The sequence below is a fragment of the Cololabis saira genome, chromosome 21, assembly GCF_033807715.1.
Source record: "Cololabis saira isolate AMF1-May2022 chromosome 21, fColSai1.1, whole genome shotgun sequence".
Classification (NCBI taxonomy): Eukaryota; Metazoa; Chordata; class Actinopteri; order Beloniformes; family Belonidae; genus Cololabis; species Cololabis saira.
The window spans coordinates 11,757,481-11,780,542 of NC_084607.1; the positions used below are offsets into that span (position 1 = coordinate 11,757,481).

The 23,062-nt window shown below is 39.8% G+C and overlaps 5 protein-coding genes across 5 annotated transcripts; 4 read left to right on the forward strand and 1 right to left on the reverse strand.

Annotated features, from left to right (window-relative positions):
- Positions 1 to 200: 200 nt before the first annotated feature.
- rasd2a (RASD family member 2a) lies at positions 201 to 2,076 on the forward strand. The gene is made up of 2 exons (XM_061712479.1): positions 201 to 744; positions 1,574 to 2,076. Exons 1-2 carry the CDS (start codon positions 201 to 203, stop codon positions 2,074 to 2,076), a joined length of 1,047 nt encoding a protein of 348 aa, XP_061568463.1.
- A 2,219-nt stretch (positions 2,077 to 4,295) lies between these two features.
- On the reverse strand, positions 4,296 to 11,173 carry rsad1 (radical S-adenosyl methionine domain containing 1). The gene is made up of 9 exons (XM_061712333.1): positions 10,896 to 11,173; positions 9,142 to 9,275; positions 8,853 to 9,057; positions 7,858 to 8,223; positions 6,474 to 6,537; positions 6,249 to 6,396; positions 5,286 to 5,340; positions 5,072 to 5,175; positions 4,296 to 4,813 (listed from the first exon to the last, which is right to left on the reverse strand). Exons 1-9 carry the CDS (start codon positions 11,037 to 11,039, stop codon positions 4,663 to 4,665), a joined length of 1,371 nt encoding a protein of 456 aa, XP_061568317.1. The 5' UTR covers positions 11,040 to 11,173; the 3' UTR covers positions 4,296 to 4,662.
- Positions 11,174 to 12,637: 1,464 nt separating this feature from the next.
- LOC133422363 (GTPase IMAP family member 8) lies at positions 12,638 to 14,032 on the forward strand. The gene is made up of 2 exons (XM_061712332.1): positions 12,638 to 12,703; positions 12,926 to 14,032. Exons 1-2 carry the CDS (start codon positions 12,685 to 12,687, stop codon positions 13,948 to 13,950), a joined length of 1,044 nt encoding a protein of 347 aa, XP_061568316.1. The 5' UTR covers positions 12,638 to 12,684; the 3' UTR covers positions 13,951 to 14,032.
- Positions 14,033 to 17,570: 3,538 nt separating this feature from the next.
- Positions 17,571 to 19,351, forward strand: btr02 (bloodthirsty-related gene family, member 2). The gene is made up of 6 exons (XM_061712035.1): positions 17,571 to 17,879; positions 17,981 to 18,058; positions 18,140 to 18,376; positions 18,465 to 18,591; positions 18,691 to 18,717; positions 18,806 to 19,351. The coding sequence occupies exons 1-6, from the start codon at positions 17,610 to 17,612 to the stop codon at positions 19,348 to 19,350; spliced, it is 1,284 nt and encodes a 427-aa protein (XP_061568019.1). The 5' UTR covers positions 17,571 to 17,609; the 3' UTR covers position 19,351.
- Positions 19,352 to 20,977: 1,626 nt separating this feature from the next.
- cldnk (claudin k) lies at positions 20,978 to 22,249 on the forward strand. The gene has a single exon (XM_061712036.1). The coding sequence runs from the start codon at positions 20,991 to 20,993 to the stop codon at positions 21,636 to 21,638; it is 648 nt and encodes a 215-aa protein (XP_061568020.1). The 5' UTR covers positions 20,978 to 20,990; the 3' UTR covers positions 21,639 to 22,249.
- Positions 22,250 to 23,062: the final 813 nt, after the last annotated feature.

The window sequence follows — 23,062 nt, forward strand, 5'->3', positions numbered from 1 at the left end:
TTTTTTTTCCTTTTACATAATGCTTGAGGCAGTGGGCGTCTTCATACTTCTAAAAATGGAATAGTTTGAGAAAGAGATGATGACGCAGGAACCGTATGAGGTGGGTTTATAAGAGAGGAGACTCAGCTCTGCCTCTGCGGACACATGGAGAAGCAACTGCATGTTTGATCCCATCGCCTCTCGGTGACCAGAACAGCGAGATGAACGCAACTGAGAAGTTTAACCTTCCCGTTGATGGCATCCTCGACATGTTCAACTCTTTCACCGGGCACCGACAGTCACCCATCAGTGCGCACGCAGCTCTCCAAAGCACAGCTCTCACTCCTCTGTTCCAGCACCCCAAAGTCTCCAGTATTCCCAAAACTGGCATGGGCATCATCAAAACGGTTAAAGGGTGCTGGAGACGACCGAATGGGAGAGTGACACGTCGGTCCTCAAGTTCCGGCAATCCGCACACTGTATCAACTGATCGACCCTCCAAAAAGTCATTGGAGCAGCCGGAGATGCGTCTGTCCAAGCCCAGCAACCGCCACAGGGTGGTGGTGCTGGGGGCGCGCAGAGTCGGTAAAAGTAACATACTCCGGCGGTTCCTGGGTGAAGACTATGAAGAGCACTATGAGCCCACAGTCGAGGATTTCTACACAAAGCTGTTCCTCATAGGAGGGAAGGCATACCAGATTGATCTCCTGGATGCAGCAGGTGAAAGGGAGTTCCCTGCAAAGCGGAGATTGTCCATACTGACAGGTAAGCACACAGGGGCGTCAATTGGGTATGGCAAGGTCTGGCAGCCGCCACACCTTGGCTTCAAGGGAAAATGTAAATGTTTGTTTTTTAAATACATTTATGGAATTATACTCTGTCTATTTGTATTGATTATTCTATTACTTAATACATATAGAATGACTACAAATGCAAATCAGAACATGATCGATTTCACTAGTTATTATACACTGCAAAAACTCAAAATCTTAACAAGAATATTTGTCTTATTTCTAGTTAAAATGTCAAATTTTTTGTAAAAAAAGATCTCATTACATTTAAGACAAGACTCAAAAACAACCATTTTCACCTGTTTCAAGTAGATTTTCACTTAAAATAAGTGGAAAAATCTGCCAGTGGAACAAGATTTTTTTGCTTGTATGAGAAGATAAATCTTGTCCCACTGGCAGATTTTTCTACTTATTTCAAGTGAAAATTGTCAAATAACAAGTTATTTTTCTGGTGATGAGTCTTGTTTTAAGTGTAATGAGATTTTTTGACTAAAAATGAGACATTTTAACTAGAAATAGGACAAATATTCCTGGTAAGATTTTGAGTTTTTGCAGTGAGCAAGACTGCATTTGAAAAAGTTCCAATTTTCCTGACCACACAGATCAGCTACATAGCAGACTTGTGTGATGAGTATTTGCTGGACGTGTTGGTTGATACTCTAGTTAAGTTCTGTGACTCGTAACCTTGCCATACCTTAGCTTCGACTGAATTGACGCCACTGTAAGCACACAATCAATTGTAATAGGAAAATGCATAGTTTTTAAAAACATGTACTAATCACAGATCATTTGTTTTTCTGCAGGGGACATTTTTCTAGTCGTCTTCAGTTTGGATGACAGGGAGTCTTTGAATGAAGCGCTCGTGCTTCTCGACGAGATCAAAGCTGCGAAAGCCAAGTTACTGAAATGCGCGCACCCTGCGGTGCCGGTGGTGGTGTGCGGGAATAAAGCGGACCTGGGCGCGCACAAAGTCCAGGTGGGACGGTCAGAAGTGGGACAAATCCTCGGCGAGGACGTCCCATTCTTCGAAACCTCTGCCAAAAGCGGCAGCGGGCTGGAAGGTGTGTTCAAAGCTCTGGCGACTTTAGGCGGACTGCCAGTGGAGACGTGCCCGTCTCGGCACCAGGTCGTGCCCATCCGCACCTACCGGTCTCTCCGGGGGGGCAGGAGGGGCCGGAGGGGGACACATGGAGCCCAGGCCGCCATGGACCCTCTGGCACAGCGCCCCAGCTTCACCAGCGACCTGCAGATGGTGCTTGGATCAAGCATCAAACACAAGAAACCCGAGAAGTGTCAGATTCAATGAATTGTGACGCATCTCGACAAACTCATTGCGGTAGTATGCTGCAATGTTATAAATGTAAGGAGTTATACTCCGTAGCACCTGGCAGGACCAGTGCATTCGTATGTTTTTCTCTTTTTGTATGTGTAACTGTATTATACCATGCTTTAATAAAAATGTAAAAGGGTTGTCATGGCTCCATCATGTTCATTGTCCACCAATCAATTCAGGAAACAGATCAAGGAGACACACGACACACGGACGTAAGCAATCAATTGTTGTCAAGTGGTGATGTAAAACCAGTGCAGAGGTGCGGGGGAGGGAGGCTGCTGAGGAGAGGAAATGAGTCAGAAAAACATATCGACTTTAAACACGAAACATCGTTCACACCTAATAAAGGATGATTTATGGCGTTACACCAACGCAGAGCTTACGCCGTAGGGTACGCGGCGACCCGCACGTACGGTGTGCGTCACCGCCTACCCTACGCCGTCGATTTTACGCGCACCATAAATCAGAAGAACGTAGTCGTGCGTAGTCGTGATGCACTTTACAATGTCCTTGATGGGATTCTGCTGCAGTCCTGCGAAAGCACACACCCCGGAATCATCACTGCGCATCACGTTCTGGAAACAACGCGCTGAAGTATGATTTATTTAATATGAAGAGGCGGGTGAAAAGAGAAGAGTCAGGATGAAATCAGCACCATGGAGAGAGCTCGGTGGTCATGAAACAGATGTTTCAGTTGTCAGAGGACACTTTAAACACTGTTAATCCTCAGCCAAGACCGTATTTAATCTTCAGGAGGTTCAGGTTGAAGCTGCTGAATGTATCACTCATTTTCTTTTTTTTCTCTGCATATATATTAATGGTTAATACCAAGTTTGGTAAAAACCTAAAGCATATGCATTGTAAAATATAATCAATTTCATACATAACGTAAAATTTTAATTTATATAAACATATGTGAAGTGGCGTCGGAGGTGAGGGGTGGCATCTGTTGCTAGTCTGAAATGAAAGAAACATAGTGTATTATTATATTAAGTTATGAAATCTCATGGGATGTTAAACTATAATATTATTATATTGTTATATATTATAGTATGGTGATATCATTTTGTTATATGTTATAATATCATATAAATTATTATGTTATCTTAGGATATTACTATATTATTACGCTATATTTATATTATATCGTGCTAGACCACTCTATACGATAATTATTTATTTGTTTACTTATTTATTCTCGAATTAATATTCTTAATTTATGTATCTACTTTCATAATCTTATTTACACGCACACACCTACTGTAGATACATGTCATTGTAACTGATGTCGTCTTTTGTCGCTGTTTGCACTGTATGTTAATAAATAAATTAAAAAAAATGAAATGAAAGAAGCAGGGAAAACGCACAACGGGCACACAAGCCTTTGAAATCTGTAAGAGAGAAAACAAACAAACAGACACGAGAAGAGGTAGAGACATAAGCAGCAACCATTAATGTCCCTGAGACTGAATCCAGACTAGGCTACTGCGATTAACTGTCCCCCAAAACTGTGGGGGAGTCTGTAGGTGAGTGTGCAGGTGTGTGTGTGTGTGTGTGTGTGTAAGGTGAAAACAAGGCTTTACCTGAACTGCAACTCCAGTGGAGGAGGGAGGCACAACCCCACTACCAGGGAGACCAGAGGCCACTCATTTTCAACAGCCGGTGACAATGAATGCTGCTTCATCACAGAAACATTAACTTCATAACTTCAGTGATGTACTGTCTTTACATTAAGATAAAGTTCCTAGAAGATATTTTATGTTAATTTCTTAAGTTTATAAAATATGGCTAATATCTTTCAGAGATTTCATTCAAAGAAAAACAACAAAACCATTGATTTATTTCTAATTAATTTGATTTAGAAAGTGTAAATGAATATGCACCTATTTATAGACCTACAATGTGTTTTTCCAATACAATAGTATTGTATTGTCATTACTCTTGAATTGCCAACTTGTTTATTTCAAGGCAACTGCAGTGCTGCAGGATGTCAAAATCATCTGATTGAGTGCATGCGCTCATTTTCAGGTGTTGCCTCAATACAGTTTGATAATAAAAGTTTTCTTAGTAAGTTTAATCCGTAAGCAATAATGTGCTAATATTACATGCATTCTCAGCAGACATTTCTGGAAAACACTCTCATATTAACTCGGGCTGTGGAGAATAATAATTATGTTAAGCCGACAGCAAAAATGACTTGATGAGAAATCTTTTTCTGCCTAACTTCATTTGAACTGTGTAAATGACATTAGAACCTAATTTCCTGAATCTCATTCATTTCTCATCCAAAACAGCAGATGATTAAAGTAAAGCCCATGGTGTGTTGATTTAGTTTATGTAAGTGGATAAGACAATAACTTTTTTCCCGACAGTGTGGTGGTTTATTAATACAGATAAAAAGCAACAGCCCCACTTCACACTTAGCTGAGAGGATACAATACCATTTATGTAGTGAATACTTCATTCAAGTACATACAATGTGTTTTTATTTAAAAAAAAGTCATATATTGTCAACGACAAGGAAATAAGGTGTCTATAAATTAATCTTCTCTTAAACTGTCACAGAGGGTTGGAGATCTCCGTATGTTCACCAGTCCACAATGAGTGAATCATGTGTGGCTTTTGGAGGATTTGCTTTTCCAGCTCCACCAGCAGAGCTGGAAGTATGCTGTCCAGTAGGGCCAGGCCATCCCAGGAACACCTCATACCCCTAACACATCAAGGGGGGTGGGGGGGTATCAAGATTACTAAATCCGCACACAAATTCAGAGCAAAATGGGTTTGAACATTCTCTGCATCAAACGTTTTTACTGTAGTTAGCGGAATATTTTGGAATGAAAAGATGATAAGGTGAGGGAGTTTAATAAAACTGTATGCCCTATTGACTAAACAATTAATCAGAAAATTATTTATGAACTGTAAATTAAAACAAATGCTCTATTACAGGCCATTTAACATTATAAATCACCTGTTATCAAGAATAAGCTGTCCACTTTGCAGAAGCTCTTGGACGTCGATAGATGCACCAAAGATTTTATAGAGATCCATCTGAGGACTGAATAAGTCCCAGTGCTGCAAAATACCAGAAAACCATCAAAAGCACCATGATTACATTAATGTTGAACATAGTTGTCAGTGACACAGATAGTTATAAAGAAAACAAATTTTACTGTGTGCTTCACCTTGTGATTAATGCCCTCAGTCATTCTCATTCCCATCACCAACACCTCCTCCAATCTGCCAAACAAACACGATTCTGAAGTGAGATTCACATTGACTGAATGGTAACAAGAACAAATCTGATAGTCTGACAGAACATCCTAGGGAACAAGCACATGCACAGAGACCTCTAAACCCCGCTGCTCACTCTCTACCCATAGGCTGATGCTTCCCTGCTACATAGTTTATAGTTTTATTTGGATCCCCATTAGCTGCAGCAAAACTGCAGCTATTCTTCCTTTTCACACGTGAAGATAGGGCTGGGCGATATGGACCAAAAGTCATATCTCAATATTTTCTAGCTGAGGGCGATACTCGATATATATCGATATTTTTTCTGTGCCATAATTGGGGTTTCCCCCAAAGCATTATAGCATAGCATCTCTGTTAGCTTCATTTTTTTCTGAGGCAAACCCTTAAAAAAACAGTCAGTTTTAATACAAAGCCTCGTGCCAAATGTCACACAGGTACCTTTATTAACAGAGGTCTGCACAATATCAAAATGTATAAAACAAATGAAATAAAAATAAACTGCCTGCATATACAGAATAAAAATGCTTCTTGAATAAAATAAAACAAATATCCCTTTCCTGCATAACAATTACATTAAAATACACTGTGCAATTAATACAATGTAGACAGTAACAGGCAGACCTTTCCACTGAGGTTGACAGTTGTGCAAATAACAAAACATTTGTGCAAATCTCAAATAAAACATTCAAGTCAATTTGTCACAAAATAAGCTATATCAAAATCATAAAACATTTTTTTTTTTTTTAAATCGATATAAACAATATTGTCTCGTACCATATCGCGTTTGAAAATATATTGATATATATTAAAATCTCGATATATCGCCCAGCCCTACGTGAAGACAATTTCTGGAAACAGTTCTGTTCTTATGTAATATCAGTGCAACAGCTCACAAGTCAAGATGGCTCAGTGGAATCCGCCTCCGCGTGCCATGACCCCTCTGCTGGACTTCACGGATCCACACGTCAGGCTCCAGAGTCTGTGTCCGGGCCTCGCGAACAACAACCCCCTCCGTGAGAGGAACGAACCGTCCGTGTGCTCCTGTAGGAGACTAACAAACTTACTTATCTACAGCTACTACCAATATAATTTATTGCTTTAAGTATAGATGATACTACCTGGGCCAACACCAATGTACTGTTTTCCTTTCCAGTAGTTCAAGTTGTGATGGCTCACTGAATTCTACACGACAAAAAGACAAGCATTACTTTGCTGCTGTGTGTGGAAACTGCTTTGCTGGTGAAGAGTTGATGCTTTAAAAAAAAAAAAAAGGAAAAGAAAACACTAAAAATAGTCAACTGTTTTCTCCATTATTGTGCATTTTTTCACCTCTCTTTTTCTGAGGATAGTTTACAAGACAGTAGACAGTGCCAGCTCCACAGCAGAGAAGCATTGTCTGCAGTGGTCTGATTTCAGAAACAGAACTTCTTTAGTCTCAAACAGATGCTCCTGAATATGAATGAGTCACGTTAAATTAAATATATTCTCACTATATTCTCTCTTAAAGCAGCACAAAAGACTGTACTCCATGTTAAGATATCAGTTTCAGTTCCATGGAAGGAATATTGGATTACGTTCAGTAAGTGTCTTTTATCTCTTGCAGTCACACTTCCCTGCTATTGGCTGAAACCAGCCAAAGTAACTCTGGACTCCCATCCCACATCTCTCGTGTCACAATAGCGCATCACTTCCCAAATACTATATCACATATCCACTTGAATTTAGCCCACAGGCGAAAGTGGACATCATGGTAGAGGGAATTAGGAGACTCAAGAATGACGGAAGAGATAATGAGAGCATGAGTGAGAAAGCAAATGAATAAGAGTAACACAGTGCACACTGTCGTGAAATTGACTTAACCGCTGCATCTTTGTGCTGCTCTAAAGTGCTGGCTGCAGATAAAATAGATGGAATCCTGGATTGAATGAAGCATTTTTGATTTTAAATCCCTTCAGCAGATGAAGTCACACTGCTTTACTACACCAATGATGCTTTTCAGAGAGGAAATTAGCAAATATAAATTCATAAAAATGGCTATTCTAAAAAGAAAACCACAAAGAAGTTACTTTGGAATAATATCTAAGTGAAGAAGCTCACAAACTTGCCTCTTTCTTTCTTTTGACATACTTTGCAAGATAATTAATGCCATGAAAAGTAAGGAGTTTAACTGTTTTATTCATGATGTGTTTAAGCTGCTCCACTGTTCATGACAGATGTGGACTGCAGCAGGAATAGTGCAGCACCTGGACTTTACTTTCTGCAGAATTTACCTTGGCATTGTCATGCTGAAAGAAGTAAGGCTTTTTCTGAAAACCCTGTCATGTAGACGGGAGCTTGTCTTGCTAAAGCACTTTAAAAAAAGCCCCTCTTTGCCAAATGTGATATACATTGTAATGAGGACAGGTTCCTACCATAAAATTTGATTTTCTTTGCGTTGTACACCTCACAACATTTTAAAAATAAGGGTCGTAAGAAACAAGTGACTTTCTGCTGTAGACTTACGTGTCTTGCAAAATTAGACACCTCGTACTGCAGAAAGCCATGCTGGTGGAGAGTCTTCCTGGCAATATAGTACATCTCTGCTGTTGCTTCCTCAGATGGCATGGTCACTTGTCCACTTTCCACTTGTTTAAACAGCTGGGTGCCTCTCTCGAGGGTCAGCTGATACAGAGACACATGGTCGTCACACACCCTCAGCATCTCAGACAACTCTTGTTCCCAGGACTGAAGCGTCTGTTTGGGCCGTCCAAACATGACATCTACCGACACCCTCCCGGGGCACAGCCTCCTGGCCTCCTCAAGGGTCTTCAAAGCTTCCAGAGAACTGTGGTCTCTTCCCAGACTTTTCAAGTCGTCATCCTGCAAAGACTAAATGACAGAAGATAAATTACAAGAGATCTGTGGGTAGATCTGTGTATATTTATGTACAGAAATGGGCAGCAATATATATATATAAATAAGTATATTTATCTAAATATCTATATGGGCATATGTGTACAAATATATAGAAATATGCAACTATGTGTATGTATGTATGCATGTATAAGGATGTGTGTGAGTATAATTACATTATATAATAATAATAATAATAATAATAATAATAATAATAATAATAATAATAATAATAATAATAATAATAATAATAATAATAATAATAATAATAATAATAATAATAATAATACTGTTACTTAGCAGTGTGGGAATAGTTATAAATACAGGTTAAATGATCAGTGAATGGGGGTAGGACTAAATAAGTTTACACTTCTTTCTACTCCTTTTTTGGCACATGTAAATCAAGTTAGCAAGTTTTAAAGGATGAAATTCTTCGTTATGTTGTTATTTTCTTAAACTTCTCATGAAGTGTTGTTTCTTTTTTTTTTTTACATGTACAAAAATAAAATAAATCAAATCAAATCAAATCAAATCAGAAAATGTAGTATACAACCACAGATGACACTTTTATTTTGTGGGATCAGAAACCTCTAAATTATATTTACCTGCACCCCGATGGAAAAACGGTTCACCCCAGCATGGCGATAGTCCTCCAGCTTTGACATTCCCACAGGAGTAGGGTTGACCTCGAGTGTGACTTCAGCCTGATCTGATAGAGTCGCCTGCTTGGAGACAGTTTCCAGGACCGCAGCAATGGTGGAGGGGTGGGCCAGGCTTGGAGTCCCACCACCAAAAAACACTGAGGTGATACTGCAAATAAAAGGATTTTGATTCACTGGAAACTGCATTTTAAAGTGGTTGATCGAATGTTGAAATTCTAGCAAATCACCATACCAGGATACTTGACTGAGCTGCAGCAACGTCTCAGTTTCCCTCTGAAGGCACTCAGTCATGATGTCATCATTGTTCCCTTTAGGTATATACTTGTTAAAATTACAGTAGGAGCACCTCTTGAGACAATACGGCCACTATAAGGGAAAAGGGGGTGAGACAACATTTGTGTAGGACATAAACTGCAAACATGCAAAAATAAAACCTATGTGCAGCTCCAGTACAGATAATGCATGAGTCAAACTTTGAAAAACTAAAAAATTTGACAAACTAACTTTATTAAAAAAAAAAAGAGCTCACGTGGCTTGCATTATTTAATTCCTTGAGCGATGTTTTCAATATGATCATTGATCCACATCCTCTGATAGCTATATTTGGAGTAAAACCTGAGGACTGCGACTGGCCATTAAACATGTATAATGTGGTGGCCTTTACTACCTTTCTGGCCTGACGCCAAATATTATTGAATTGGAAGAGCTCAAAACCTCCCTCACATGTCGGGTTGGATTAGAGACATTGTTTCATCTCAAGTTGGAGAAGATCAAATTCACTCTGAGGGGTGATATGGACACATTTAAAAAGGTTTGGTTGCATTTTCTTATATATTTTGACAATCTTACTACTGTCACAAACTGGGACCCCTCCTGATCAGACCCTGGTACAGCCCAATTCTAAGTAATCATAGGACAAGGGTACCTACATGTGCAGCATCTGACCATAGCTGTCTTATATGTTAGTACTATTAGTACTTTTTTTGTCTTTTCTTTCTTTCCTTCTTAATTCAGTTATTTACTCATTTAACTATTTATTGTTGTTGTCATTATTTTCTGTATTATGTTTTCCCCTTATTTTACTTTGTTGCTGTATGTAGGGGAGAACTACATTTTAGAAAACATAAAGTACGAACAACAATGAAAAGCATGTGCATATCGAACTGTGGAGTGACACTGTGGAACAGTTTGGAGCAGGAAATGAAACAAAGTACTAACATAAATCTGTTTAAAAAGAGATTCAAAAAAATTATTTATAAACAGGTATATGGAGGAGGAAAAGGGTTAACGAGGAATCTGAGAAACAAATAAAATAGGGAAAAATGGTATATTATACTTGCTTAAGATATGTTTAGATATTTATGTAGTATATTATATGTTGAGAGGGATAGTTCTAATTATGTAATATATTTATTATGTATGTAGCATATATATATATATATATATATATATATATATATATATATATATATATATATATATATATATATATATATATATATATTTATAGGGATATGTATGTAGTTTATATAGTATATATTTATATAATATTTATATTTTCTAAATATTGATATAATATGAAATATTTATATTTTCTATATACTTATATGGATAATTATTTAGTAATAGGCATGTATGTTTACGTAGTATTTATATAGACTATATTTATATGGATATTGTGTAGATATAATAATAGCAATAATGTAAATTCATAGTTATAAAGGGGTAGGAACTAGGAAAAGGTGTATACTTCTTCCTACTCCTTTTTCGAACATATGTGCATATGAAGATGTTACTGTTTATTTTTATTATTTATATACATGTTACAAATAAATTAATTCCTTCATTCATTCATTCATTCATTCATTCATTCATTCATGTATGTATGATTTTAAGGACATAGGCCTATTGTGTAATTTATTATTTTTCTAATAACAGATTTTTCAAAAAAAAAAAAAATAAATAAATAAAATAAAATGATCTCACATGAACATAAAGAGACGCCTGCTGTGTGAGCTGTGGAGAAGCAGCCGGATCATCAGGATCATCAGCTGTCATTTCTCCGACAGAGAGGCGTCTCATTCCTGCAGAAACGGCGCGCCTGAGCGCCCGGGACGCGTGTTGGATCATGTCGTGTGACTTTTCTCTGGCATGTTTATCTGTCTGAACTTGACGGGGACCAGCGGACTGGTTCTGCTTTCATAACAACTGTCACTGCAGAAATCAATGCTGCAAAGTTGTCCCCTGTTTCCGGAAGTCCCACGTTTCTCCAAACAGGAAATACGTTTGATGACTTCCTGTGCGATTCATAATTTGTCCACGTGGAGGCGCTGTTTATGTACAATACATGTATTTCCCCCGAGAAAAATATCCTGGGATATTAAAAACAAACAAACAAACAAAAGACATTAAAAAAACGGACACCAACTCTGTGTATGTGAGTAAATATGTGTATTATTTCTGATTAATTGAACCTTTACTGTGGTTTTGGGTTTACACTCTACAAACATCCAATGGTTAAATGGTTTATGTTATCTAACTATCACATTTTTAAGCATAATGTCAAATATTTACTTTATTCTGTGTAGGACGGAATGATATTTCAATCAAACCAAACCTAATGGAAGACTATGGATAAAAATGAAATACGTCTTTAAAGTGACTTTATAATATAAACTGAATGACTGAAATTGTAGTTTTGCATTTGTGGCTCAATAAACTATACGTTATGTTGATTATAACTGAAGCTGAATAAAAATGAAAGAAGGTTTGCAAGTTTTAAAAAACATTAAGCATCTTTTACATCTTTATAGCTCCTTGTCTATTAAAACTCTCCCAAAAATCTGAAATCTTTTTTTTTTAACCTTGCAGCTTTTAATTTAACTTAACAGCCTATGCAATTTGCTTTAATCTATCAACCAATTAACTTTGCTTTTTATCATGATTCTATTCTACCTTTATCAAACAGATTTCAAAAGTATGATTTCAGAGCAACTATGAACACTTCTAAACTTGGACTTTGGATAAGCTGAATTCAATTATCTGCAGGATTTATATTGTTGCTGTTAGAGACGACAGTCTGCATTTGGAAAAAGGGATTTTTTCCCCCCCTCATGACGGATCAAACTACTTTAATGAGCTATTGATTCCCCTGAAATAGGAATTGAAAACAAATATAGTCTGGTCCAGTGACGTAACCTTGTCAGATTCTCTTTTTTCAGTTAATTCATAAATCAATTACATTTGTTTTGCACATTTTTAAGGACAACCCCCCCCCCCCCAAAGAAAACCAAAAAACATACATTCAAATGAGTATATGGGAGAATTTACTTGCCCACAGAGTACTGAACAAACAGCTTTGCATCTGTTATTCTTATCTTCAGCTGTCCACCTCTGATCAGCACAGTTAGTTTTGAGGTTGAAAGAACAAATCAGCTGTATGATCTGCGTGCAAGTGATCAAACTGACTGTTCATCACCTGCAAAAATTAATATAAATGCTGCCACCCTTTCACCTGTTTTCATAAAACAGAAAAAAAATATGTAGTACTTATTTGAAAAGGATAACTTGAGAAGTCAATAAATGTGGATGTGCACACTGGTGGTTTCGGACCCCGAGGGGCTTTTCCAGTTGATAATAAACCTGACACCACATTATCTCATCAGCAGGGAGAGACAGACAGGGAGACAGAGACAGAGAGGAAAAGGCACATGCTTTTGCAGAACACAAGAAAAACAGTTGAGTCCAGTTAGTTCAAGTTTAACAAGGGAATAAAATGGATAAGAGGACCAAAGGTGAGCTCTGATGTAATACTGCAACATTTCTGTAATAGTTATTTCTCTTGCTTTCAATTTCTCCATTTTCTATTGTCTCCAGTGCAACTTGTTGCTTAAGAAAAGATTCAATGAAAAGCAATTTTCTATATAAATGACCTGCTGTTCTTTTTTTTTGCTCTTGTTTTATATTAAGTGATGTTTAATATTTCTTAACTCAAATCAAACTGAATGCTCTTGCAGGATCTGCTAAGGAGTTGAGACTGTTGGTGGTCGGGAGCAGTGGACTCTCTCATTTGCAACTCACCAATGCCATACTGGGAAGGGAAGAGTTTTCCAAGGACTTAATAGGCATTTCAAGCAGTATTAAGAAAGTGGGAGAGTTGGCTGCTAGATCAGTGGCTGTAGTCAACGGTCCAAACATCTATGACAAGAATATATCGCATGCAAAGAGGAAGATGGAGCTAAGGAGGTCCAAATGCTTATGTATACCAGGTCCTCATGCCTTCCTTGTTGCCTATGACATGGAGAAAATCTCCCAAAACGACATAAAAACCCCCAGACTGTTGAAGAAACGCTTTGGAGGAAAATGTTTGAACCACTGCATGATCCTCCTGACCTGTGAAGGACATGTGGATAGAGCTGTCGTGGAAAACAGGGTGAAGAAGTCCGACTGGTATCTGAGGGAACTGATCGAGACGTACGGCGGACGCTTTCACGTTTTCAGCAAGAACTGGAGAGATCGAAGCCATGACAGAGAGCTCCTGAGAAAGATCGAGTTGATGGTGGCTTCGTTAGGAGGGGGCTGCTTCTCCAGCAGAACTTTCCGGAAGGCTGAGCGCAGCGTGAAGAAGGAGGAAAAGAGACTCAGGAAAAAAAGAGCTGAGGAAATAGAGAGAACATGGAACAAGATGGAAAAGAAGTACATCGCCGAGGAACTATGTTTCCAGAAAGATACTTTCATTGCCAACGTTGGAGCAGAGATCCGAGCCAAAGCGGAAATTGACAATGACTGGCTCAGGACTTCCCTGGCTCGAGGACTGGGGACTGGTGTGGTTGTCGGGGCTGTGGTTGGTGCACTTTTTGGATCCATCGAGGGGCCAGGAGGGATGGTTCTGTATGGTATAATCGGTGGAGCAGTGGGAGGATCTGCAGGAGGAACCGCTCAGGTGGCAATAGAGCATATGGAGGACAAAGTGGCCCCACCTATCGGGCTCAACTTCAACTCAATTTTCATTAATCGCTTCTTTGCAGCTCCTCATACATGACCAAATGACCTCCTTTTATGGAATAAAGCTTGAGTTATGGTTCTGCATCAAATCGACGCCGTGCACACGCCGTCACCGTGACGCCGTCACCGTGACGCCGTCGTGAACCCTTCGGACTTCTCCGTCACTCCATTTCGCCGCGGTGCAGTACCCCCTGTAACCGCTAATTCGCGATCTTTTCCTGAATGGTTTATCCGACTTTTTCCGGTCACAGTGAATCAAAGAGATAAGGACAACTATTGTGCAAAAAAACAAAACAAAAAAAATCACACATACACGAAGAAAAGAGCGCTGAAAGTTCACGACTGCTTCAAACCGGAAATCGGAAATGCGTTGCTTCCAAGCAAACCAATCACAGCCCTCTCGTCTGCGTGTGGTCTTCGTCGCCTCGACGCGTAGTTACAATTTTCGGGAGGTAAGCGTCAGTGACAGCGTCAGTGACGGCACGTAGGCACGGCGTCGTTTTGACGCAGAACCATAACTCAAGCTTAACTCTTAGAAATATATTTTAGCATAATGCTCTTCGTATCTGACTGTTCAGTATATAGCACCTTGATTGGGTCAGGTCATATAAGAAGGTTAAATCTTTTTAATTGCTCTCTACAATATTTACTGTACGACGTGCTTATGTAATATATTTATTTGTTTATGATAGTTAAGTGTGAAAACTTTGTACCGGTGGTATCAGTTTGAATTAGTTGGCACTCCTGATGACAAAAGACATAGAAACATCTGGAGAACAGCCAAGAAAAAAGCTCCCCCCTGTTTATACGCTTAGGATTTAGGGGTTTTAGGCGTTTTCGAATGCATCTGACCAATAAGTTGTGTATGCTTTCTCACATGATGCAACAAGTGCAAAAATGTAATTTATTTCAGCACTTGTAACACACTAAAATGTGAAGGACAGACACGTACATGTTATGTAACGTGTGCAAGTCAGCATATGTTATCAGTTAGGAAATAAATAACAGACACTCAAGGCTACGCAACCCTGCAAGCCTCAGGAAGACAACCTGACCTTAACTGTGCAGAGTCATTTATCTGCACAGGCAAACTAGTAATAATACGATTTATCAAGGATGACACACTTTTAGAAGCAGCGGTCAGTCAAAGCACAAGACTTCTAACATGTACAGCTAAGTTTACATCTGTTTTAGGAAAATATACGTCATGTTTGGGTTTCTCATCTCTGCATGGTAAATTGAGGAAACATTATTTATCAAAGGTTGTTTAGGATTCCTTAAAGAACATTTGTTTATGACTTTCTTAAATATTCAGACGTTTGCATACGTCTGTGACATTAGATAGTTTGGAGAATACCGCATGGTGATCTCCAGGTGTTAGATAATTCTGACAGGTTAACTCTTGTTTCAGGTCATTCAAGGCGCACTCGTGGGAGCATTTTTAAGGCACACCTTCAACCACAAGGGTCTACTTCCACAACATTACATAAGATAAGATAAGATAAGATAAGATTGTACTTTATTGCACCCTCAATGGGGACATTCACTTTTTGCAGCAGCAGTACACTCAACACACACATGCAGGTAAAGGGTAAAAAGCAAAAAATATAATATTACAAAATCAAAAGAATCAAAAGATCATCAAAAGAAATCGACCCAGAAATCGAAAAAAAACAACATTTCTCCAGAGATTTACAACTCTGGTTCATCCTTGGGGACCATTTTCAGATATCTGGTCTGTTCACACACACAAGTATGAACACCATGAAAGCACATAGCCATCATACCACCAGAAGGGAGATGACTCTGCGTCAGAGATGTATGTGAAATGTGAAAATGAAAACCAGTAAAACAACATACAGTAAGAACTTGGAAAGGTGCCACCTGAAACAATAATTTGTTTTAAACAGCACGTTAACATCTGGTTGCAACTTGTCTTTAACTTATGTTGAGTTAGGTGTGCATGAGCTGTTACATTATTAATTTAGGGTGAACTTGTCTATGTTAAATAAACCATTTCTTAAATGTAATCATGTTATATTGATGTTCTATATATATATATATATAAATATATGAATTGTTTGATTATTTTGCAGTAGTTAACTTTGAATGAATCTATTAGAAGTAAATGGAGCCATGATTCTCGTTGTTGAGTTTTTCTTCTTTGTGTGTGTGCACATGCATATGTGTTTGTGTGTAGGTGTGTGTGTGTGTGTGTGTGTGTGTGTGTGTGTGTGTGTGTGGGTGTGGTATGTGTCTGCCTTCCAAACATTCTGTCCAGGCTGCTCAGATAACACAGGGCGGAGTTTCAAACACTTGCCATCGTCATAAGCACTGCCCCTAGACAATACAAATACCTGAGCGCAAACAGGTGAACAGGTGTTGTCTTCCTAAATAATACCTATAACTGTGAGTTCAAGCAGCGCTGTGTGGAACAAATTACCTGGAATCGGTAAGATCACGTCCGTCTTGCTCATTTTTCAACCAAGAATTGTTCTAGTTTCTATAAACTATTCAGTTTATGACTGCCATTCCTCCGAGTCACCGAACCTGTTACATAACCTGAGAGTGATCTGATATGTGAGGTAGGTGTTGTTAAATCTCAGGAAATATATGTTAGAAGAAACATAATTTTAACATTTGAATAGTCTCTACTTGTTGAGTTGTTTTTCCCCAGCTGCCGGGTAGGCCTACCTGTTTGACGACATATTTAGTCGCTTCAGTTCTCGAATGCTTTATCTGCCGTTGATCACAAAGAACTTAAAAGACAGTGACAATGAACTCAGGGTTGGGAAAAAAACGAGACAGGGTTTTGTTCAAGACAAAAAAAAACTAATATTTGGTTATTTGCTTAATAAGAGAGTAATGCGCCTCTGATTACAAACATGGATGTTTCACTTGCTCTCATCCGTCCTGAATTGTTGTAAGTAATTTCCATGTTAATGTGTAAACGTCACTTCTCTAAGTCGTCAGTGGTCAATTTCTTCAAACGAGATAAAGACACTTTTTGTACGCATAAGAAAAACGTTTTTACTCCATACATGTGTTAATCAAGTCGTTCCCTTGCAGCTGCTCCAGTTCAGTATCAGTTTTGATTTCTCTTAAACTTACCATTCAAACTGCACTTAGCCCTGGAAGACTTTGGGTAAAAAGTAGAAAAACGTTGTTTTATACTTAGTTTACAATATTTTCCACACTATAAGGCGCACTGCATTATAAGGCGCACTAAATATATGGTAAAATACCGTACTATAGTGGCTGGGGTTGAGTTAGGTATCTACCTGATGGAGCTGCGCTACAGGAAATGCTACAAAATACTACAGCAAATGCAAAAAAAAAAAAAAAACAAGAAGAAAAGTACTGTGTGTCAAACTTTATTAACAAAATAAAAACATGCTTTGCTCCGTCTCGTCAAAGTCGCCATTATGCGAGTCAGCGTTGCTGCTGTTGTCTTGAACGTCTGTGACGATTCCTGATGTTTTTAGCGCCATTACTTCGGCGATACCAACTACGGTAGCTACAATCCTACTGACTACAGTAACAGAAATTACCGTAATGATCACATATAAGGCGCACTGCATTATAAGGCGCACTGCCGGTTTTTGAGAAAATTAAAGGCTTTTAGGTGCACCTTATAGTGCGGAAAATACGGTACATCAATTAATTATTTTTTATTATTCTCATCATTTCCAGAGGATGACCGCTACCATCAGCCTCTTCCCAGAGAAGCACTTTTTGTGTTCTTTGTGCAGGGACATCTTCTCCAACCCAGTGACCATACCATGTGGTCACAGCTTCTGCTTGTCCTGCGTCTCCAACTACTGGACACGGAAACAGTCCAAGTACTGCCCTGACTGTAGGAGAGTGTTCCCCGACAAGCCCGACCTCAGTGTCAACCACATTCTGGCAGATGTTGCTGACGACTACAAGAAAATTCGACCTCAGAAACCACCTGAAACAGACATGGTACTGTTTCACCTTTATCAGTCATCAAAGCCCACTTAATAAAATCATACAAGTTCGGTGTATTTGTACTCGTTGTTTACATCGTGGTTGCATGTGTACAGGTTAAAGATGTTGCACAAATGATTCAGGAAAGGCAGCAGAAGATAGAAAGGCTAAAAAACTCTCTTGAGATTCAAAAGGTGAGTTGAAATATAAGTGAAATAAGATTATTTCCTAAAATGTTCACTCCTCCTGAATGACTGATGATGCTTTCCAATCAGAGTTCTTACCTCCGCGAAGCGCGGGAGAGCCAGAAGGTCTTCTCTGAGCTCGTAAATGCGATGGAGAAGAATCATAAAGCAGTTGTGGCTGCGATTGAAGAAAAACAGAAAGAGGAGGAGAAGAGAGTGGAAACTCTAGTGAGAGAGCTCAAACAGGAAATCCAGGAGCTGAGCAAGGACATCATTGAACACGAGCCTTCTGCTGATCAATGGGATGGCATGAAGCAAATCGTCCTTGTAAGCATCTTCGTGTACCGCACACAGCAGGATGATAGTGGTGAATTATTTTCATAAAGTCATTTTGAACATTGTTTATTCCTTGTAGCCTCATGAGATGAAGGACTGGTCCAGGGTCACCATAGAAACGGACCCTTGTGTTGGGATCACTAGAAGAGCATTGTCAGACATACTGGAGAAAATAAAGATGGACGTTAACAGACTCTCCAAAGCTGGTGAGTACTATCCTGTGGCTGTAACGTTGTCTACTTAGTCAACATTCTTCAATACATTCAGTGACGGTGATGTCTCTTTTAACCCCTGCTGTCCTTCAGAACTCAAGAGACTTCAGAAACACAGAGGTAAAGCTTTGTTGTTGCTGGAATGACATATTCTCCATTGAGATTCTCTTGGACAAATTCCTTATTTTTTCTCCTCCTTCTTTTCTAGTTGACATTAACCTGAGTGCCAAGACAGCCCACCCCTTCCTCTCCGTCTCAGATGACAGGAAACAAGTGAGGCACACCGATAAGCTTCAGGAGGTACCAGAGAATCCCAAGCGCTTTGACCGTGTGGCCAACGTGCTGGCCAAGGAAGGCCTCACCAGTGGGAGGTACTACTGGGACGTGGACGTCGGGGAAAAGATTGAATGGAACCTGGGTGTTGCCAGACAGTCCATAAACAGGAAGGGAAAGTTTACTGTGTGTCCCGCGAACGGCTTCTGGACTTTAAGCCTCAAGGCTGGAGGCCAGTACCTGGCCAACACCTCTCCCGTCACCTCGGTGGCTCTGGAGCACCGACCCAAGAGGGTCGGGGTGTTTTTGGATTACCCAGAAGGCCGTGTGTCCTTCTACTGCGCAGAATCTGGAGTCCACATTCACACCTTCACAGACAAGTTCACGGATAGGCTTTACCCGCTCTTCAGTCCCGGGCGTCTGCATGGTGGCAGAAATGCAGCTCCCCTAAGCATCTCTTCTAGTTTTTGTAGCATCTAAGTCCTGACGCTTGTTATCATTGTTTCAACTTTATTACCCTTCAGAAATTGTATATATATGTTAATTCAAAAATGCATTTGTCGTTAATGAACCACATTTCTACAATGAATGGAGATGAAGAGGGCGCATACGGTCTGACTCCTCACCATTGAGCACTTCAATGTAAGGAACCCATAGACAGATTGAACAGAAAGAAAAGCAGCGTTATGGAAAAGAGAAGGCTCTCATAAGTGAACAAGTGTGTTTAAGTCAAAAGAAGAGGAGAAAGAGGGGATTGCAGCGTTGGATGGATGTGTGGGGCAGCGGGGTTGGGACAGAGGCTGACGAGAAGCTCTGAGGGAGGGCGCAACAAAACAGCAGGGCATTGTGCTTTTACACCAGGCACTGGGAGACACACTCAAACACATTCACACACTGACATAACACACTGACACAAGCGCATGCTTCTGCCCACTGTCACACAAGATTCCCGCTGGCATCTTGGAGGGCAGTCCCATCCCCAGAGCAGTCCAGGGTGTAGAAGCTGATTGCTTCTCTCTGCTGCAGTCCACCTCTGAGACAAAGCCTGGTCCTCCTGTCGACTGAGCTGAACTCTCAGGGCAATCAAAACACCAGGTATCCACTGCTGGAAAGACCAGTGAGAACGACACCCAAGGGGGAGCAGTGAACACCCAGCATCCTTCATTGACGGTAAATATTATTTATGATGTCCAGCGCTTTCAAAATGCTTGTCAAAATATATAAATGTGTCACTTGTTTTGTTTTATCTTCTATTGTATTACTCCTGTCTACAGGATGTTGAAGGTGCATGCATGTGATGTTATCAGCTGCTTTTGTCCATTGTTTTGCTTAAAATTACTCTCAAGTACAAATCTGAGCTTAAAAAAAAGGAAAATGACCATTATGCTCTTTTAATAAGATCCATTTTGAGTGTAATTCATTTTTTATCGATCAAAATGTACTTGAATATGACTCGTAGGTGCAGGCTCATCACACGAGTGTATTCCTCTGATGTTGTGTTTCCCGATGCATCTCTTGGATTGTTCTTGTACAGATTGATTCACAGAATTGGGCAAATGTAAGAGCTGTGATAAACAGATGACACAGGTCCTGCTGGCCCACTCTACAAGCTCTCATGAAAGCTGCTTGTGTTCAGAGTCCCCTCATGTTTTTCTGAGATAATCCACTCGCCCGGCAAGGCGTAGCTTGACACCCACAGCTGTGTCAAAGAGGGCTATTCTCTGCAGCGTTCACTGGAATCCACTTAACATGGGCCTCTCAGCCCCTTTCCAAATATTTATGATAAATATATGCCCCATTAATTTTTCATAATTCATAACCATGTTGTTGTAAAATGAAATGTCATTTTTCTGAGATTTACTGTACATATTTTATTATTTTGCATCGAAATGTTTAAACTGGCTCAACTTTCCCATATTTCCTGAATTCCAGGAGATTTCTTCTCTTCTAAGTCTGCCTGAACTCATCAACATCATCGCCACTCAGACTGAGGACGGAGAAGTGGACCACGATATTTCCAGCCACACAGACTATCACATTTTTCTTTCTGGGACAATAAGTCGACCCCCAGCGGATAAAACAGAGTTGAATCCACCCGATTCCAAACAGCACATTTCGAGATGGCGACCACAGGCATGCAGTTGTTGGGCCTGATCCTATCTCTCGTAGGCTGGGTGGGTGGGTTAGTAGTCTGTGCCATCCCCCTGTGGCGAGTCACTGCCTTCATCGGTAACAACATAGTGACGGCTCAGATCATCTGGGAAGGCCTTTGGATGACTTGCATAGTGCAGAGCACCGGTCAGATCCAGTGCAAGGTGTATGATAGCTTACTGGCTTTGCCCAGTGACATGCAGGCTGCCCGAGGCCTCACCGTCTTCTCCATCCTGCTCTGTGGTCTGGCTCTGGCTCTGGGAGTCCTCGGAGTCAAGTGCACTAAATGCATAGGTGTAAACAGCCTGAAGGCTCGCATTGCTCGCATTTCAGGTGCCCTTTTTGCCATTGCAGGGTTCCTTTACCTTGTACCCGTCTGCTGGACAGCCCACTCCATCATCAGGGATTTCTATGACCCTCATGTGGCCGCTCCACACAAGCGAGAGCTTGGCCCTGCCCTTTACATCGGCTGGGGAGCGTCAGCCCTGCTCCTGATCGGGGGATCCCTGCTCTATGCAGGTTCGAGTCCCCCCGGCATGCCCGGCTCTCCCACCTTTAGCAGTGGAGAAAGTAGTCCACGCAGGGCACCTGCCGGACAAGTCAAAGGTTACGTCTGAATGCCCCACATTTCCCAGATCCACCCCAAATGATGACAAACCTGTATTGGTTTCCTCTTGAATTAGCTCCCTGTCATTATTTTACATGTAATGTTACTCCAATTTTTCCTTTGAAAAGCCACAGGAGGCTGTATAGTGACATTTTTATTTATTTTATTATTTCATACCTGATTTCTTTCAATAACCATTGTTTTCCTTCTGTGAGTAAAATACAATAAAAACTGTATCCTCTCAGAGGAAAATCGTGTGTGTTCACATTTTTACAAATATAAAAAGGCTTTGATAAAAACCTCTTTCAGCTTTATGTGTTTACTATGTGTAGATTAGAGTAGTGCTACACTGATAGTTAAAACAAAATGTTTGACTCATTTGGATAAACACTGCTTTGGCTTAATGGAGAAAAACAATACTACAATGGGGATGTCTGTACATTTGCTTGTGGTGACATATTGTTCAGAAGTGTGTGTGTGTGTGTGTGTGTGTGTGAATGTGTTCCTTACTTCATCTTGTTTTTCCTGTCTTAGCTACTCTGTGCCAGGGGGCGAAGAAAAATACATTATTTTTCTTCTATCATGTGAAAATAATGGCTTTTATTTTTTATTTTTTATTTTTTAAAGAAAACATAAGTTCATTAAACCAGCGTCACTTAGCTCAACTCTATCAATACATGGTTTCTTTCTTTGAATCACAAACATTCACCCTTTAGCTAAAGCTTAAATTACAGCAGCTGTCTTGAATAGTTCAAGTCATATTTTGACATTAAGTATAAACGCAACCAGCACATGTAATGTGTATACAAATAAATTAGCGTGTGTGGGATGTTATTCATAAGACATTATTCATCATCTTCAGATGCTGCTACTTTATTTTGAGGTGAATATTTGTCCACATACAATGAAAACAACTGCAGAGATGTTTTTTTTATAATTACCAAGAGATTACCCTCACTGAACATGTCTGAAACATTTTTGGTGCTGCCAACTGTAAATGTTGATCATAGCTGCAAAGACGTGGATCGCTCTCTTAGTTTTGTCCCTTATGTCTTTGACAGCAGAACGACACAATGCCACTTTATAGAACATTACAGCACCACAATAACAATGGCCATCAGTGTTCCAAGTGCCAGGTAGTGACTCATACATGACCCAAAGAGGCCTATACCATGATGGCAGAGTAACGCTGTGAATACCGCCAGTCTGTATTATTAAACTGTTCTGTTGTAGAGGAGAAAGGTCAAGTTCACCTCTTATATAGTAAATCATATATGGAATGCCTTTAGTGTTTGGTGCCAAGACAATCCCTGAAAATGACATTAATAGATCGATCATACAGCTTTGCATATTTGTCATGGAAGTCAGTCATCTGTGGGAGTAACTATACAGGTCAGTAGAGGGACAACTCTTATTTCAGCTCACTGAAGAGCT

Excerpts from the sequence above, each read along its gene's own strand:
- rasd2a (XM_061712479.1), top strand. The coding sequence starts at position 201 with ATGAACGCAACTGAGAAGTTTAACCTTCCCGTTGATGGCATCCTCGAC. Across the intron at positions 745-1,573 it reads GAGATTGTCCATACTGACAG|GGGACATTTTTCTAGTCGTC; the intron begins GTAAGCACACAG and ends GTTTTTCTGCAG.
- btr02 (XM_061712035.1), top strand. The coding sequence starts at position 17,610 with ATGACCGCTACCATCAGCCTCTTCCCAGAGAAGCACTTTTTGTGTTCT. Across the intron at positions 18,592-18,690 it reads TAACAGACTCTCCAAAGCTG|AACTCAAGAGACTTCAGAAA; the intron begins GTGAGTACTATC and ends GCTGTCCTTCAG. Across the intron at positions 18,718-18,805 it reads GAGACTTCAGAAACACAGAG|TTGACATTAACCTGAGTGCC; the intron begins GTAAAGCTTTGT and ends CTTCTTTTCTAG.
- cldnk (XM_061712036.1), top strand. The coding sequence starts at position 20,991 with ATGGCGACCACAGGCATGCAGTTGTTGGGCCTGATCCTATCTCTCGTA.
- rsad1 (XM_061712333.1), bottom strand. The coding sequence starts at position 11,039 with ATGATCCAACACGCGTCCCGGGCGCTCAGGCGCGCCGTTTCTGCAGGA. Across the intron at positions 6,538-7,857 it reads TGTCTAATTTTGCAAGACAC|AATTCAGTGAGCCATCACAA; the intron begins GTAAGTCTACAG and ends TTTGTCGTGTAG. Across the intron at positions 5,176-5,285 it reads CTGAGGGCATTAATCACAAG|CACTGGGACTTATTCAGTCC; the intron begins GTGAAGCACACA and ends GGTATTTTGCAG.